Here is an 18755-nt window from a genome sequence, read left to right as displayed (position 1 = left end):
TAATTTACGAGGTGCTGTGGAATTTATTTAGATTCTCAGCCTTGCTATTGACTGCCTCTGTGCAAGTATATAAATGTCGAGCTCAAAAAATGTGTTGATTTAGTGTCACAAGTCCACTCATTTAATTTGCATAGCACATGTCCAAGCACAACAGTTGACCAAATATGCGTTACAGGTATAGCAGGGAAAGCAAAGCAGTATAAATGTCTTAAAAATAAAATAAAAAAATCAGGTATACCATAATCCAAAGGCAAAATGATTGTACAATGAAATAAAGTAGAAAAATAAAAATAAAACAAGAACAATGTACTGTATTACAAGCTTTACGAAGGAAAAACAAGGCACTGAAATAAATGACATTAAAAGACTAAAGATCATAAAACTCCTTTTATCTTCTTATCAGCTTATTCCGCTTTCGCAGGTCACAGTGGTTGCTGGTGCGTATCCCAGCTAACTTACGGACGAGAGGCGGGGGTCACTGAGCGTCAGGCCAGTGCGCCCTGGAGCCACACGAAAAACAAACAACCAGTCACCCACAGACTCACACTTAGGGGTAATTTGGAACCGAACATTTCACCTGAAGTGGATGTTTTTGGAGGTGGGAGGAAACTGGGTAACCCAGAGAGAACCCATGCAGACACAGGGATGTCAAATTTAATACCCACAAGGCAATACAACTGCGAATGCAGCCATGAAAATTACTCCACCTTCTCGTGCCTTCCACATTTTGTAAATGCCTTTGTTGGTCCAACATAATGTTTTTTTTTCCCTTTTAAGACATGGCGAAAGCTGATACAGCAAATGATATATTGTGGCAATTTGTTTTTTGGTTTGTTTTTTTTTTAAAGAAAAATGTAGTTATGGTCCTAACCATGTCTCAAAAGATTTGATGATGGATTTTATTGTGGATATTAAATGTTTAGGTGACAAATACTGCCTGGTTATCATTGACATGTTTTCAAAGTGGATTAAGTGTTTGCCATGTAAGCACGCAGATGCTACCAGTGACAATATATCACATTTCGCACTTTTCAGAAAGTCTTCAGATAAATATAAAGACACATTGTTCAATACCCTATAAATGATTAACTTAAATCCTACCAACTTCACATGGTTGTCATACATCCTCTGTCACTCTGTCTCTTTCTGTGTTGCTGTACACCCCCCTCACACACACACTCTGTTTTTCAGAGACCCCCCCCCACACACACACACACACAGGCAAATCAAGAGCGGTGTTCAGTTACTTGAGCTCAGTTATAAAAGGGGATGCAGCATCAGTGCATCATTCACAGCAAAGACCTGTGTTTGAATAACTTACTGAAAACTTACTGACTTCTACCATAATGTTCAAAGACTCCCTGAATTCTTCCGCTTTTGCCATGGCAGACTATGTGGTGTTTGCCCTTGTGCTATTGGTGTCTGCAGCAGTTGGGGTCTACTATGCCTGGGCAGATAGAGGCAGGCAAAGTGCAGATGATTTCCTAATGGGGGGTCGAAGGCTACCGCCACTGGCTGTCTCCATGTCGCTGACGGCCAGCTTCATGTCAGCCATCACCATGCTGTCCAACCCAGCTGAGGTAAGGCTTCATCACATTCCAAAGGTGCAAGTGTAAAAAGAAAGTACTTTTGTGATGTATTAAATGCAAGACAACTTCTTTATTAGGTCAGAGGAACCACTTTCCTAGTGTAACTGCCATGATAAACTTTTGAGATGCAATACAGGGATATTAATCATTCAGAGGATATCATAAATTGAACCACAGATTATTTTCTAATGAATTAATTTATAAACAACTGTACATTCTTGTTCATATTAATTATTCATTCTGCAGGTGTACTTTTATGGTGCAAATATTATATATTTTGCTGTCGCCTTATTATTGACGATGGTGATCACATCTGAGATCTTTCTCCCAGTCTTTTATAGACTGGGCATCACTAGCACATATGAGGTGAGTGAGAGTTAGTATTCAGATCTGCACTCACACACTATTTTCCATTCATGAAGGAAATTCTCTTTTTAAAAAAAGGCACATAAGAAATTATTCTAATGTTCATTAACCTCTGTAGTACTACAGAACATAACACAATGCTTTGACTGCCAGGGCCTTATTGTGTAAAGATACTTTTAAAATAGGAAATTAAAAAACACATTGACGTAAGATATAGTATGGTCTAAATAACTCAAAGATAAGATATGTATTGACGTGTCTGTTCCAAAGGTTAATGCACAGCAGTGGTATGGTACTGTAAGAATACCATGTAAGAATGTATGTGTGATATATTTTATTACAACATCTGTTGATCTCCTATTGAAAGTCCTGCAACTGTTTTTTGTCTAATTTCATACATTGGATAAGCATTTTGAACTTTCATGCGTGACGTTTCTACTGCATGATTTCTCCTGCCTGCTTCATGTCTAAAGTATTTGGAGCTGCGTTTCAACAGAGCTACACGTCTGCTGGGAATTGTATTATTCTCCTGTCAGACAGTGAGTGAGAAGCACATAATCACACTTTTTTGATCTCTGATGGAAAACCAAAAATCATTTTTGACTGCTTCTTTTCTCTCTGGCCATCACAGATCCTCTACACTGGATTCGTCATTTATACCCCAGCTCTTGCTTTGACTCAAGGTCTGTTGTTTTTAGTCAACAATAATTATATTCATTGAACAATTCTGCATGAGAGTACAGATAATCCTCAACTTACAAACATTCGACTTATGACCATTCGGAGACACAAACAAATGAGTGCAGTCATATCCGACGATTGATTTGTTGGATGAGCATAAAAAAACAGTCAAGATTTCCTTGAAGTGTTTCTTCTCCTCAAGGATTAAATTATATTCATTATATATATTAAACTAATCTAAATTCAAAACAATTGCATGAATCATGAGAGACGCTTAAAGATGCTTAAGATGCTGGAACTATACGTATGTATTTAAATATGTTATGATATGTTCCTATTCTTATTTAAAACCAATATAAATCGAAAAAGACAACTCGAAGCGACCTGTGTCTATATTATATTTTATTAAGTGTTGTTTTTATGTTTTGCAATTGTTTCTGGGAAGTCCACGTTTGTATTTTGAATAGTTATGACATTTAAATTACCTCAAATGGTGAGTATTGATTGAAATTTAATAAATAACGACTCACAAAAAATTCAACTTGAACAAACTCTTGGTACCAATTGTGTTCTTATGTTGAGGACCACCTGTACTTAAAACTGCTAGGTGAGCTCAGTTGAGTGTGTCTGAAGTACCCCCTTACCCCCTCTTCTGCAGTCACTGGCATAAATCTGTGGGGGGCAGTTATTTCCACAGGAGTAGTCTGTACATTTTACTGCACAATGGTATGTAACTAAAGCTTCTGGACTTTATTGTTAATATGTTTTTTTTACATTAATTATTGTATTCGCCAGAACTTTTATTTTAACTTCTGGTGTACATTAGACACAGGGGCTGAGTGTCCTTTGCATTGTTCCAGGGTGGTCTGAAGGCAGTGGTGTGGACAGATGTTATTCAGGTAGGAGCTACTGGTACCAATTTTTTTGATTTAAATGGTTTAGTCTGATCAAGAGGTGGATTAGTTAGATTAATAAAGATTATGAACAGAAACAGTGATAAAGGGCAGCACTGTCAAAGTCGAACACACACCTCAAACAGGTCTGACTTACTGCTGGTATGGCAAACCAAGCTCTTGCTTCAATCTCCAGTACCCTGGAATAGACTTTTCCTAGGAGACTGATGACTGCGTATCTACGTATGTCGAGACTGTACCTCTCTGCCTTTTTTGCCCATGTTTTGCAATCATATATATATGCTTAGAATATTATTATTCACATGCAATATTCTGTTAAATTAACCTGTGAAATTTAAATAAAAATGAGGAAGGCTCTCTAAAATTGTCAAAATATGTCCCTCCAGCTTGGTGTTATGTTTACAGGCTTCCTAGCTGTCATCATCATGTCTGTCAATTTGAGAGGTGGAATTTTCCCCATTGTTTTGGATTCACAAGAAGGAGGAAGACTCAACTTTTGGGAGTAAGTATGCAATTATTTGTGAGTATGGTTATGGCTAATGGTGGGAGGAGACTATTACTTCCCAACACAGCACAAGATCAACAGGACAAAGACTTTTGCAAAGTAAGTCTTGTGAGCCCAGGAGAACATTTTGCATATATTTGGACTATAGAATATGATTCCGGGAAGATGTACAATGAGTACTAGGTCGTACTGTTGTGTCTAAGGTGGTGAAACGTGCAAAACCTTTATCCGTCCATCCATTTTCTTGTAGATGAGACGATCGCAATCGTCTCGTCTACAGCCACTTAACCACCTTATGGGTGACGGGTCTACTGGAGTCTATCTCAGCCAGTTGGACCCTGGATAAGATGCAGGCCATCATGGGACCATGTGAAAGACAAAGAACTGCTCACGATCACACTCACACCTGTGAAGAGTTGTGTGTTATCAGTTCACCTAAGCCGCATGTTTCTGGAGGTCAGAGGAAGTGGAAGAGCCCAGATAGAACTCACAAAGACATGGGGATAATCTAAAAATTTAGCACAGAGAAATTGAACTATGGAACTTACTTCTTGTGAGGCAACAGCACTACCCACTGTGACCCCATAAAGCCCCTCAAAGCTTTTTATTAATTTCATTCTTTCTGTTTCTCTCTGTGGTCCTGAAAGATTTGTTTAAAATTTAACTGGCTTTTTTGTCCTGTTTAACCAGCTTTGATACAAATCCTCTGAGGAGACACACTTTTTGGACCATCGCTGTTGGTGGGACATTTGTGTGGTTAACTATCTATGGTATCAACCAGTCCCAGGTGCAGAGATACATCTCCTGCAAGACCATTACGCAAGCCAGACTGTGAGTCCTGCAGTGTTCATGTGACAGGAAGTCATCTGGGCATCTTTGGTTTACAGTAATCCCTCGCTTCAAAATGCATGGTTTCACTACATCGCAGATTTTTAGTAGGTAGTCACATGATACAGTACGCATATGCTATTGGCTGACAGCATCTGTGCGTGCACTGCGTTCTGAGACTCACGGAACGCAGCACACTTACACGTATTAAAGAAACACTTTTCTTTAATACAAAAGCGCTTTAATCAGTCTCTAAGAGTATGATTAAAGGTAATACAGATATAAGGTGGTTTAATATCAGTATGGGAAGTGTTCATACACGTTTAAATTACCATATGTAAATATATAAATAGTTCATTGCTATATCGTGGAATTTCATTTTAACAGGTGGTCCTGGAACATATCAACAGCGAGTAACAAAGGATTACTGTATACCAGTTACAAATGTCAAAAGCTTTGTGCTCAGAAGAAGAGAGACAGATAAAGTCACTTATTGGAACACAGACTTCTTCTAAGGTCAACCAGTTCTGCTTATTTAAATTAAAACCAAATCTGATTTCAATTATTAACCTAGCAAAATAAAGTTACCATGATATGACAGGAGGAAAAATAATCTACTGGATCAGGTGTGGAATTGATTTAAAAAAAAGTATTATTTGATGTGGTGTATATTGGTGTTTGTGTGAACGGTTTCTCAGTATTTTCACGTTTTTATGGACAAGCAGTTTTTTGGCTGTTCATGTGATTCTCCCTGTTTCCAGAGCTCTGTACATCAACCTGATTGGTGTGGAAGCTATCATGCTTCTCTCAGTGTTTGCAGGAATGTGCCTCTACTCATTCTATAAGGACTGTGATCCTTGGACCATTGGAATGGTCTCTGCTCCAGATCAGGTCAGAGGGAAAGAGGTTCATGGTGATTGTGTTAAAATACACACACGTAGCTGTATGCATGAGATAGTGAATATATTGGGAGATAGTGAATATATTGGTAGAAGAATGCTGAGTTTTGAACTGCCAGGCAGGAGGCCTAGAGGAAGACCTAAGAGGTTTATGGATGTAGTGAAAGAGGACATGAAGGTAGTTGGTGTGAGAGAAGAGGATGCAGAAGACAGGGTTAGATGGAGGCAACTGATTCGCTGTGGCGACCCCTGAAGGGAAAAGCAGAAAGGAAAAGAAGAAGAAGCCGTATGCATGAAGAAATTGGATCTCACAACATTTTAAAATAAAAAGATTATTTTCTTTTTGTATGTTTATGATTGTAAATGAACTAACGAATGGATGAATGAATTTATTTCAAATATTTTGAATAACTCTTTTTAACACCTTTGTTTTCTTTGTGTATGTACTTATGTATGGTTCACAAATATATGCATGAATTAAGGTGTATACATTGTGAGACCAACCTTCCTGATGTGTCAATGCAGTGTCCCTCTTCTTTAGTTGATGCCTCATTTAATAATGGACATCTTGGCAGACTATCCTGGCCTCCCTGGATTGTTTGTTGCTGCTGCTTATAGTGGATCTTTGAGGTTAATACTGTATTTAACATAAAGTTATGTTGCTCAATAGATGAAACTTTCACTGAGAAATTACAAGCTTTATTCTTCATTAATTGTGACTGATTATGTGTGTGTATATGTTTTGACCACAGCACAGTGTCTTCCAGCATCAATGCACTGACAACAGTGACACTGGAAGATCTGATCAAACCATACATTAACATGTCAGAGAGACACCTGTCCTGGATGACCAAAGGACTGAGTAAGCAGACTGCCTTCAGTTTGGGTTTTTTTCGGCTAAGGTTTTTTAATGGCTAATGTTTTTTTATTTTTTAAATACCAATACTGTTCAATATATATAAAGACATGTTAAAGTTTGCGATGTTTGCAGGTTTTGCATTTGGTCTTATTGCTATTGGAATGGCTGGATTGGTTTCACTCATGGGAGGGATTCTGCAGGTAAAAAGGAGTTTTTGTGCATGTGCTCTTTAGTTAAACCAAGTCTGAGAATATTTTTCAACTCACACAATTGTTGAATATTCAAAGTTTTGTAGCAGTTGACTTCACCTGAGATTCTTGATTTATTACATAGGTGAAACTGTACCTTAAGTAATCATTTTCTACAGGCAGTCAACAGCATTTTTGGGATCATTGGCGGCCCTTTACTTGGGTTGTTCACATTGGGGTTTCTCTGTCCATTTGCTAACTCCAAAGTAAGTTCTGTTCAACTTCCCATCTAACCTTGCAATTTTGTTGTACCATAGTATGATGACAATGAAGCAAGATAATCTTATTCTATTCATTTTAACCTAGATTTTGGTTTGAATGAGATTCCTCAAGAGAAAATTAAGCATTGGACAAACCAACAAAATAAATCTGCATGTGAATTTTTTTTGCTGAAATGATAGTTTACCCTTTAAACTATCACATATATTTTCAGTACCTAATATGTCTTGAAGGGAGCTTTGTCAGGCCTTGTCTCAGGGTTGGCTGTGTCTCTGTGGTTGGGTATTGGAGCCTATATATATCCTCCCCCTCCCGAATTGACCAGACCTCTGCCTCTGAGCACCGAGGGCTGTAATTTCACCACAACAGACAGCCTCAACTCAACCTCTACAATTCTGCCTACATTTACAACCCCCTTCACTACAGCCACTGATGGAATGTAAGTGTATAACTCAGGACACAGAGGACACAAACTGACAATGCAAAAACAGTTTTTGTTGAATGCATTGGTTTTCTTTTTCAAAAACAAGCAATATATAGTTAGCAACTAATGTGTGTAACTTTTAAAAATATGTTACTCCTCAACCCTTAGAAAAGCTGTCTTGTTTACCTAAAACATTGCTCATGTATGATGAATTATACAGAGCTTCTGTATAGTGAAGCAGTTTTGTCAATGTGTTCTAATTCCTGACAATGAATTGTATTCTCTCTGTCCACTCTAGACCTGTGCCAGTAGGTAACTTGTACTCTCTGTCGTATCTTTACTCGAGTCCTGTTGGAACTATAATTGTTGTCACTGTTGGACTATTAATCAGCTTGTGTACAAGTAAGTTACAGACATTTTTTTTCTTTTTTTTTTGTAGTTTTTTTTTTTTGGACATGTCATTACAACAGTCTTCAGCAGCTTCTTCTCATTTGCAACATCAGCAACATCCGAAAAAAAAGGGCCGACGGGTATAAGCCATTTGGCTTGTGTAGTTCACGTCCTCAGAATCAACGAAACACCTCTCACATCACAATATTTTTCAACAAAATCATACAATAAATACAATAATTTGTGACAGTCATTGTGGCACATTGCTGTTGAAAAACTGTCCATTCAGTCCCAATAGACGTATGTGTCTTCACACGTCTTCATCAGTTCATTTTGTGAACATAAGTTGTTCAGTGACCTTTTGTAGTTCCGATGTGACCCAGAGCACGGTCACATTGACATTCTTTGAAGGGACAGCAAGCGTAGTCAGTGTTATGCATGGTCAAAACCAGAAGTTGATATAGCCAGTGATCTTCCAGTTTCTGCATAACAATGTTATGATCATATTAAACAATAACCATATAAAGAGTTAACCAACATTTCCATTTGTATTTTAATTAAGCAATGTCAAGTCTTTATACGCTTTTTTTTTAAAGGCAGATAGGGTTCCTAGATTCCTAACTTCCTTGTCCAAATTGTTCCAAAGTTTGATACCAGTACAAGAAGTTGAGGATGTTTTAAATGTTGTTCTTGCTTTCTGCTGTAAAAATGCTGTCTTTTCTCTCAATTAGTAGTTGGACTCACTATTCTGGAGTTGTGCTAGTTTATTTTGTGGAAAACAGTTGTTGGCCGCCTTATACATGATTTGAACAGTCCTATAGCGTATGAGGTCATATATCTTAAATAATTTGTATGTAATGAATGATTGATTTGTGTGCGCTCTATAATGGACAGTGTGAAGAATTCTTATGGCTTTTTTCTGTAGTAAGAATAGAGGCTGTATACCACTTTTATATGTTTCCCCACACCTCGGTTGCATAATGTGCATACTTTATGTTTATCTATTTCATTGCTTGAAAATTAGATTTAGTATGAAATTAATGTTAAGGGTGCTAATGTGTTCCCAATTTATTTTCTAGGAGGCATGAAGCAGAAGGTGGAGTCAAGGCTTACTTTACTGAAAGAGGACACAAGTCTTTATCACATTGCCATGCTTTTGAAAGAGAGAGTGAGTGCTTCAACAGTTTAACAATGCCAATAAATGTACATAAATGACAGCTACTGACAGCTTTTTTCTCTTTCCACTTCAGGCAATGAAACAAAAAGGAAAGCTGGACATGGCAAAAGACCGTGAGAAGAAGTTCGGTAACTCAAATCCTGCTTTCTGTGATATTGAGTTGGACTTAAGGAAAAGGAGCAAGCCAACATGATATATGCAATTAATGTCTGTAACTCAATTTATGAAATTTTTGTTACATAACATGACCATGTTATGTTACGTAACATGACCTGTTACAAGAAATGTTATTTTAAGAAATAAACTACTTTAAAAAAAAAAGATATTGCATTGTCTACAAAGTAATGTCAGGGACATCTGCCTCCTAAATGAGAGTTGCTAATTCTCAGAAAATTACAAGTTATGGACAAGTTACGTGGGATCAGTCATGTCTCTTTAATACATACCGGGATGGGGATCAGAGCACTTGAGAGTGATACTCCAACAGTTGTTACAACAAATTGTTCTTTTAAACTTTTTTCAAGCCCATCCCAACAACAGATTTACATTTTACTGCACACAAATGCTCACTTTCTAGTTTCCTGGACCTCCTCACTTCTTGGCCCCTCTGCAATCCAGGAAGGGTAATCACTTGTTAGGGTCAGTGATATGCCCCTTACTGTATTTACTCAGGCCAATCCCAAATGGCACAATGTCTCTGAGAACTTTAATGCAAACATTTCTCACAGTAACCAAACACTGCTTTCGTTAATACATTTAAATTTACAATGCATACTCAGGGGCTGCAACCTTACAGTCAGAAAGTGAAATGATCGCATTCACCTGCCAACTTGCTGTTGGATGTTTGTATGGTTTTGCAATGTTGCAAGCCAATCAGTAACTGTACAGGTACGAGTCCATCATTTACCTGGCAAGTTACAGGTCAGATCAAGATCTTTGAGCTCTCATCTCCCCTGTAAACAATGAATGCTAAATTACACCTCCGTGTAAAACTTTCATTATAGAATTTTAAACCTACCATCATGTCAAATAGTGTTACTAGTGAAAAATTCTTTAACTTTTAATTAAAACATCTAACATATTGGTGGATGTAGAGAACTGGCGGCTGAAATTTTTCCATTCAAACAGGTGAACACATAAAAAATTTATGTTTTTATGATGAAAGGGTTGTTTGAGTTCTGCAGTTCATTGTCAAGACAGAAGGTCAATTCCATTTTAATCTTTAGTTAGTTATTACTGGGTTAAGTCTGAGTGCAAAGATAAATTAAACTAGAGTATTACTAGAGTCAGAGTCAAAGAAAAATGTCAGGGGATTCGCTTGTAGCTGGCTCCCTTGTGGCAGCTGACTATGTGGTGTTTGCTCTCATGCTGGTGGTGTCTACCTCCATCGGGGTCTACTTTGTATGGGCCAACAGGGGTCAAGAAAGTTCCAGAGACTTCCTTACAGGGGGTCGAATACTGACAGCCTTTCCTGTTTCCATATCTTTGACTGCCAGCTTCATGTCTTCAATCACAGTGTTGTCCACTCCAGCTGAGGTAAAATTGATACTGTTCTTTACATCAAAATTTGAAGGTAAAAAACACTTTTAAATAATAATTTTCTGACCAGGTATTTCTTATCTAGCTGCTGTGCTTACTGACCTTTCTTTGTTTCTGTTATTTAGAATGAAACACCAGTGACACTGGAAACCTATTTTGTTATAGAGATAAGGAATATAGAAGTAAATATATATTTGAGCTTGGCTTTGCATTCATGCTCGCTCATAAATCAATAAAAATAACAACAATTCGTTTTGGAGCTAACTCGCATAATCTGTTACATGTATTTAATGATGTTTATCTAGTTAACATAACATCAGGATTAATTAGACAAACATAATTATACATAATATAAATAATATACAATTAGACAATACATAATATGCAGTATTCTCCACACTATAAAGCGCACTGGACTATAAGGCGTACCTTCAATGAATGGCATATTTTAAACCTTTTTCATATATAAGGCGCACTGGATTTTAAGGTGCAACTGATTATAAGGCGCACCTTCAATGAATGGCCTATTTCAAAATCTTTTTCACAAAGAAGGCCCACTGGATTATAAGGCGCACTGTCAGTTTTTGAGAAAATTAAAGGCTTTTAGGTGCGCCTTATAGTGCGGAAAATACTGTACATAATATACAATTAGACAAACATAATCTATCCAAAAAGGAAAATGGACAGATGGATGGATGGTTCATTATTAATTACTGTCTCCTTTTTTTTCAGTTTCTGTCATAATTGACTAATTGGAAACATTCCTGTTTTGTAGACGTACATTTATGGAGCCATCTGTTTATATTTTGGCATCGGCTATATACTAGCAACGGTGGTGGTATCTGAAGTCTTTCTCCCATTCTTCTACAGAATGGCCATCACTAGCGCCTATGAGGTAAGACTGAGTGTATGATTAGCTAGCCGATACGTGCAGAAAGAATGTCTTACAAGTACAACTATATATCAGCATCTCCAAAAAACAAGGAAATATAAGAGTAGGGCTGTCATGAAAGACACAGAGGTTAATGGCTATCACAAAATCGCACAGAAGGGCAGCAACCACATGCAATAGTAGGCAGGGATAACAAGCTGTAGCTGATAACAATCAGCATAGGGAAGCAGTAACAGTGGCGAGACATTGCTTGAGGACCAGGTAGTATAGAATGTGTGGATATACAAATAAACAGACAAACTACGGGAACAGATGGATAAGAAAAAACAAAATAAAAAAACTATTGGCAATGGTGACAGACTTCTGAGTCTGTCATTTTCAATGCTAGTCAGTGAGAGCTGTGAAAGTCCTTTCTGAGATTTGTTCCAAGAAATCCTAGTTTTGGAAGTAAATGCAGTTGAAAACATTTAGATCATCACACAAGAGGGAAAGTGTACTAGGGAGAATAGACTTTAAAATGAGCCAGGAAACAACAAGCAGTCCTCAAACTCATAACAGTTAAGTGAGAAATAAATTGAGTATGTATTTCATAGTACTGTAGTGTATATACAGTACGTAGTCTTTGGAGATGTGCTGTTCATCTGTCTGTCTGTCCATCTCCATCTATCTTTGACGGTTAGTCAGTCAACAGATAGATATACTGTATATTGAGTGGATCAATGTTTTACAAGAATGCTCTTTCTGTCCCTTTTTTGTCAATATGAAGTATTTGGAAATGCGTTTCAACAGAGCCACCCGTCTCCTAGGAACTGTGATCTTTATTTTTCAGACAGTGAGTGAGAAGCATCACAATACATAATAATACATTTACCAATGAGGCTATCATCAAGATCTGAATCATGAAGGAAATCTATGTCTGTATTACCTTTCTCTGTTTCACACAGTTGCTCTACACTGGAATTGTCATCTATGGTCCAGCCCTTGCTTTAAGCCAAAGTAGGTTGCTTTCATTCCACGGTGTTCACATCAAATTATTACTAACATCAGGAAATTACTAATGACCTTTACTGTGCTATTTGAGAATGATGGCTTCTGTCCTTTGTTCTCCCTCTTTCTGTCAAGTTGCTGATATAGATTTGTGGGGTGGAATTATTACAACAGGGATTGTGTGCACTCTGTACTGCACATTGGTTAGTAAACAAAAATAAACATCATACTGCATAGCTGATTTTTGCCATTATCTATAGAGGTATGTTTGGGTAGACTGTGGAGGATTGACATAAGTGCAACATCTATTTGTGGTCTATATCATTACAGGGTGGATTGAAAGCGGTGGTGTGGACAGATGTGTTTCAGGTAAGCCTCTCTATGGAGAAAAAAATTGAGCTGTGTCATGTTCAATATATTGCCTATAGGTGTGTCCAATACAGCAGTGTAGACAACCAAAAAACAAGTAATAAGAAAATGCAGCTGTTACTTTCCCACCCAAAGGTTGGAAAGGAACAACTTTTGGGTTGGAGATAAAATGTATTATTTTATCTCCTAGATTGGAATAATGATTTCAGGTTTCATGGCTGTCATCATTAAGTCTGTGATCTTACAAGGCGGACTCTTCAAAGTCATTTCAGATTCACAGCAAGGAGGAAGACTCAACTTTTTGGAGTGAGTTTTTTCTTCTTTTTTTGTTGAAGTACTTACTTTGATTGTAATTGTTTTGTTCAATTATTTGTATTGAGGTACATGTATTTCAATGGTTTGTCTTGAAACACTGGTATGAATAATTTGGACCAGAATCTTTCATTGTGTTTCACTAGCTTTGATATAAACCCTATGAGGAAATACACTTTTTGGACCTTGGTAATTGGAGGAACACTTAACAATCTTGTTATCAGTGGGATACACCAACCCCAGGTTCAGAGATATGTCTCTTGTAAGACCATCACTCATGCCAGAATGTGAGTCAAACTTTCTTAATTTTATTGGTATATGGTTTAAAGAATGAAACTGCAGTTTGTGAAACTTGTGTATGAAATATCAGTTAGATTACGATAAAGTGTTTTTGCTTTGTTTTTGTTTTTTATTCTGTTGATGAATTGGTGGGTATCTTTATCTTGGGATGTCAAATAAAAAAAAATTAAATTAAAAACTACAGCCCAAAAACTTGTGATATGGTGCTCAAACGTGCTGATCAGAATCACTCATTTTGTGACATAACAAAAGGAGTGATTTGCATAGCCAGGCCCTATCTGTGGGAGAACATCCCCTTCTCTCCATCCCCGGGGGGAAGTTTGGTGTGTCCATCGTAAGGTAGCAGTGTGTCGCAATGTCGTCATCCAGACTCATAAGTTGCTCAGTTGTTGGTTCTACAAATGAACATAAGTGCTTATGTTCTGTTCCAGCCTAAGAGGAACAGAAGAGACCGTGGTTGTGTATAATTTTTACTGACAACGTCCCGGCTACTACAAGGAAGGCATTGACAAACGGAGCTCATTTGCGTTTAATGATGCAGGCACAGAAACAGAATATTCTCAGTAGAGATGGTTTCAGAAACTTTTAGACAGCTGAAATTCAGAACCACGTTTCAGTTTTAGGCAATACCTTTTGAATTAAGTGTAGTTGGATGTCAGACAGCTGTGTAAAATTGATTAAAAAGAGTATAAAATGAGACCTTTAAATGTATTTTGCCTTTACTGGCAATAATGTTCATTGTTACTTTTTCCCCAGAGCTCTGTACATCTACATGGTGGGTATGTGCACTTTCCTGGTGTTCACAGTGTTTGCAGGAATGTGCCTCTTCTCAGTTTATAAGAACTGTGATCCATGGACAGCTGGACAAGTTTCGTCTCTTGATCAGGTACAAAGAGACATACATGCACAGTATAGCCAAGGATTTAATTTCTTGACATATGGCTCTCAAATACAGTACTACGCTACGTGGTATTTGGGAGTCAGTTAAATACTACGTTTTGTAACACTACATTAATCACTGTAATCTATTTTTCTCAGCTGATGCCGTATTTGGTGATGTACGTCTTGACTGACCATTCTGGCCTTCCTGGACTATTTGTTGCAGCAGTCTGGAGCGGCGCTCTGAGGTTCATGAGTTATTCCACTATGTACTGTAGGTTCAATGTGCCCACTCATAATTTTAAACTCTACCATGATGATTGCTGTAGTTATAACTGTTAACATCTGGTAAGAATTTAAATGCAGTAATTATCTCATAGGTGTTTTCTCCCCATTGCATACTGTATGAATAGACTGTGTGTGTGTGTGTGCGTGCGTGCGTGCGTGCGTGCGTGTGTGTGTGTGTGTCTGGTCTGCTGTAACCTTCAGATGGTAGGGTCAGAATATGGCGTCAACAACATGAAAGCATGGATCCATCCTGCCATGTATCAACTGTTCAGGCTGGTTGTGGTGGAATGGTACAGGGGATATTTTCTTTGCACACTTTGAGCCCCTTAGTACCAATTATTGCACCAAACATTGTTTCAATGCCTCAGCCTACCTGAGCAATGTTGCTGGCCATCCCTTTATGACCACAGTGTACCCATCTTCTGATCATTAATTCCAGTAAGATAAGGCACCATGCCATAAAACTCTTATCATCTTTTGGACTCGTTTCTTGAACATGACAATGAGTTTACTGTATGCAAAAGGCTTCCACGGTCACCAGAGCTCAATCCAATAGAGCACCTTTGGGATGTGGTAGAACGGGAGATTTGCATAATGGATGTGCAGCCGACAAATCTGCAGCAGCTGATTGATGCTATTATGTCAATATGACCAAACTTCCTGAGGAATGTTTCCAGTACCTTTTTGAAACCATGCCACGAAGGATTAAGGAGGTTCTGAAGGCAAAAGGGGGTCCAACCCGATACTAGCAAGGTGTATCTAATAAAGTGGCTGATGAATGTACAGTATATATTTTTAAAAAATATGAAAAAATCAATTTGAACAGCATTCAATATCACCTAACTTTACATTATCAGTGCTTTAGTAGAATAAATTGACAAATTTATTATTACTATTAAATAATTTCATTGTTATCCAAAACTGTAAATCAATCCACTGGATTTTAAAGTTTCTTGAAGACAATAAAGTCCAGTGGATTGAATTTAACAGCTTTGGATAACCTGGATAAATGAGAATCTACAAAGACATAATGTCATTGTCCTTTCACCACAGTACAGTTTCTACCAGCATCAATGCACTGGCTGCAGTTACACTGGAAGACTTGATTAAACCATACACTAACATGTCAGAGAAGCATCTGTTATGGTTATCCAAAGGACTGAGTGAGTAGATGCTCCATGTTTGCATCGACTGCATGAATTTGTTTCATGATCATAAGTGTGTCTGAATGTCAGTCTGCGGCTGTAAAACTGTACAGAATTAAAATCCCATTACTGAATTTTATTTCCAGCCGTCTTTTATGGGATTTTATGCATTGCTTTGGCTGGACTAGCTTCAGTCTTGGGAACAATGATACAGGTACAGTTGATCTGTGATATGTTTGTATCACAATTATTTAATTAAGAAAGTAGCCATATATTTTAGAGTCTTAAAAAGTCTTACTGCAACAGAGCAAGGTTATCATCATCCTCATTTTTGTTTCAGGCAAGTGTCACTGTTTTCACTGCTACTGGAGGTCCATTACTGGGCACGTTCATTTTGGGTATCCTTTTTCCATTCACCAATTCCAAAGTAAGTCCCTTCTCTTCATGATAGCTTTTGCCTTATCTTCTGTGATTTATGGAATGCGTGAAATGGAAAAATGATTTCTGCTGTGTTCTGTAGATTTTGGAGCTGAAGTGAACTATGTTGTTAACACTGACATGTCCAAAAGCACTAAAGATCTTTCTTATATTTTGTTTCATTGTATAGAGGGTCAATAATATTTCTAAAAATGTTGAAACTCTTAGAACTGTTTTTATCTCATTTTATTTAAGGAAACAGTGCCTTTCAGTTGGTCACTTTACTAAACTTTGCATGAACCCCCCCCCCCCCCCAAAAAAAAAAAACAACTATCCCACATTAACTATCTTAAGGTCTTCCCCTCTACAACCTGGAATATTTATGTCTGATAACCTTAAATTCAAATTTGAAAATACATATATGTCAGGGTGACTTTTTTTCTACTCCATCAGCCCAGTTGTTTGTTCAGATTAGTGATTTGCCATAAAATTATGCAGAAATGTATTAACAGGCATTACACTGGAAATCTGTAAATCATGGGTTGTCATTTATTAGTCAAAAATTCCAGGTATTTGTTCACAATACAATTGTTGGTTTCAGTTGACCTTATCACTTGTTTTGATATGTATGAGATTTAATGTACAGTTTTTCTACAGGGGGCTTTATCAGGTCTTTTGTTGGGGTTGGCTGCCTCCTCCTGTGTCAGCATTGGAGGTCTGATATATCCCCCCTCTCCTGCAATGGCCCGACCTCTGCCACTGAGTACTGAGGGCTGTGATTTCAACGCTACAGACAGTTTCAACTGGACCTCCACTGCTTTTCCAAAAGAATCTATCTCCATCATCACATCCCTAAACGGTGATGGCAAGTAAGTGTGTAACCAGTTGTAGTGAATGACTAACTTATAGTATAGAGAGAGCAACCAAGCAGGCATATGTGGGATCAATTGACCTGAACAATCCTTCCGGTTTTATGGTCTAGAAATGTATAACATTGCTCAAGGAAACAGATGAATCAGTTATTTAGAATAGATACAAATCCCAATCATACAGATATTTGCATTTTTTAACAGTATGCTGGAGTGCCATTGCATATACAGTTGTATCCAAACATTATGGATAATACAATATTTTCATTGTATTTTTTTCAAAGTATTCTTATATTTCTTAGCATGCATCCTTGCGTCTTTGACACCCATATGTCATAGGTCTCACGCAAGTTTTTCTTGAGACTCACCTGCGTGATTCAGCTTTATCAAAATTGACCAAATGGGAACACGACGTCTGCTCATTTTACACACTGCAGTGAGAGAGCGACGAGTTGTGACAATGAGTGCTTTCTTGACTAAAAAACAATCAGAATTTAATGAAGAAAACGAGACAGATGTTACTGTGGACAGTACAGATGAAGACGCAGGAGAAGCCAAGCGAAAACCAGGAAAAATCCAAACATTTGTACTGCAATGGATGCGATTGTTTCCATAGGTGAGGCTAAATGTCAGCACCCAAGACAAAATAATAAGGGTGCAGCTTACAAAAAAGGTAATGCAGATAGAAGGTGGTTTATTATCAGTATGGGGAGGGTTCATAAACGTTTTAATTACCGTAAATTAATTTGTTAATCGCATGTGGTTCCTGGTACACATTAACCGCGAGGAACAAGGGCGCACTGTACTTATTTTCTTCTTCCACCACCAGCCATCAGCTAGCAGATATCTGGCAGTCTCCTTCCTATCTCTACTTTGGTCCTATTGGAACTGTAACAACCATCATTGTTGGACTTGTGGTCAGCTTGTTTACAGGTAAAACAACAAGTTTTGTTAGTGATATTTAAATACAACAAATGAACCTTAATGATGCTGTATTGTATGTATTAGGGGGTCAGAGGTCCAGAGTGGATTCAAGGGTTACATTCATGAAAGAAGACACAACTTTTTATTACCTGTTCATGTTGATCAAAGACAGAGTAAGTGCTGCAGCAGAGAAACAATATCAGCCTGATGACAGCTGACAGACCCTGATCTTATTTTGTGCTTTTCCCTTTCAGGTCATGAGTAGAGAAGCAAAGTCGAATACAACCGAGAGCAGACTGTGATATTGAGACGGATTTAGACCCACAAGTTCCAAATGAAATAATTCATGGTTGTGTTAAAATCTGCAATCATGTTTTGTTGTTCATCGTGTGAATACTGCACTTTAAGTTAATATGTGACTTAAAGGTCCTGTTTTATATTTTTGTTTTTTAATCAAGTTCATACAGCTGACAGATACTCAACTGAACTATTTGAAATGTATTTTCCCAAACTGGTCCGTGGTCCTGAATTTCACCTGCCTAAAAGTCACCGATGTGAGCTCTATACTGAGAACAGGCAATTTGAAATACATGTACACTGCTACCTCTGATATAAAGTCAAAATAATCAATTCTCCTTCCAACTGTGTACTCTCTGTACATACGGTAGTGTGACTGATTTCCAAGTGTCTGCTTCCGGTCTAAAATTAAGACAGTTCAAAATACTGTTTAAACAT

The 18755-nt window shown here is 37.6% G+C and overlaps 2 protein-coding genes across 2 annotated transcripts; both read left to right on the top strand.

Annotated features, from left to right (window-relative positions):
- Positions 1-1379: 1379 nt before the first annotated feature.
- LOC137589296 (sodium-coupled monocarboxylate transporter 1-like) lies at positions 1380-9375 on the top strand. Its single transcript, XM_068306943.1, has 17 exons — positions 1380-1580; positions 1836-1955; positions 2429-2494; positions 2587-2638; positions 3295-3362; positions 3497-3535; positions 3937-4052; positions 4746-4886; positions 5645-5774; positions 6324-6412; positions 6535-6644; positions 6774-6841; positions 7009-7095; positions 7342-7547; positions 7831-7934; positions 9002-9090; positions 9173-9375. Exons 1-17 carry the CDS (start codon positions 1383-1385, stop codon positions 9290-9292), a joined length of 1803 nt encoding a protein of 600 aa, XP_068163044.1. The 5' UTR covers positions 1380-1382; the 3' UTR covers positions 9293-9375.
- A 1026-nt stretch (positions 9376-10401) lies between these two features.
- LOC137589652 (sodium-coupled monocarboxylate transporter 1-like) lies at positions 10402-18322 on the top strand. Its single transcript, XM_068307515.1, has 17 exons — positions 10402-10635; positions 11414-11533; positions 12297-12362; positions 12475-12526; positions 12653-12720; positions 12848-12886; positions 13077-13192; positions 13345-13485; positions 14255-14384; positions 14537-14625; positions 15719-15828; positions 15957-16024; positions 16151-16237; positions 16885-17096; positions 17926-18029; positions 18105-18193; positions 18275-18322. The coding sequence occupies exons 1-17, from the start codon at positions 10402-10404 to the stop codon at positions 18320-18322; spliced, it is 1773 nt and encodes a 590-aa protein (XP_068163616.1).
- Positions 18323-18755: the final 433 nt, after the last annotated feature.

Source organism: Antennarius striatus, chromosome 22 (assembly GCF_040054535.1).
Source record: "Antennarius striatus isolate MH-2024 chromosome 22, ASM4005453v1, whole genome shotgun sequence".
Classification (NCBI taxonomy): domain Eukaryota; kingdom Metazoa; phylum Chordata; class Actinopteri; order Lophiiformes; family Antennariidae; genus Antennarius; species Antennarius striatus.
This window is presented reverse-complemented; position numbering and strand designations above follow the sequence as displayed.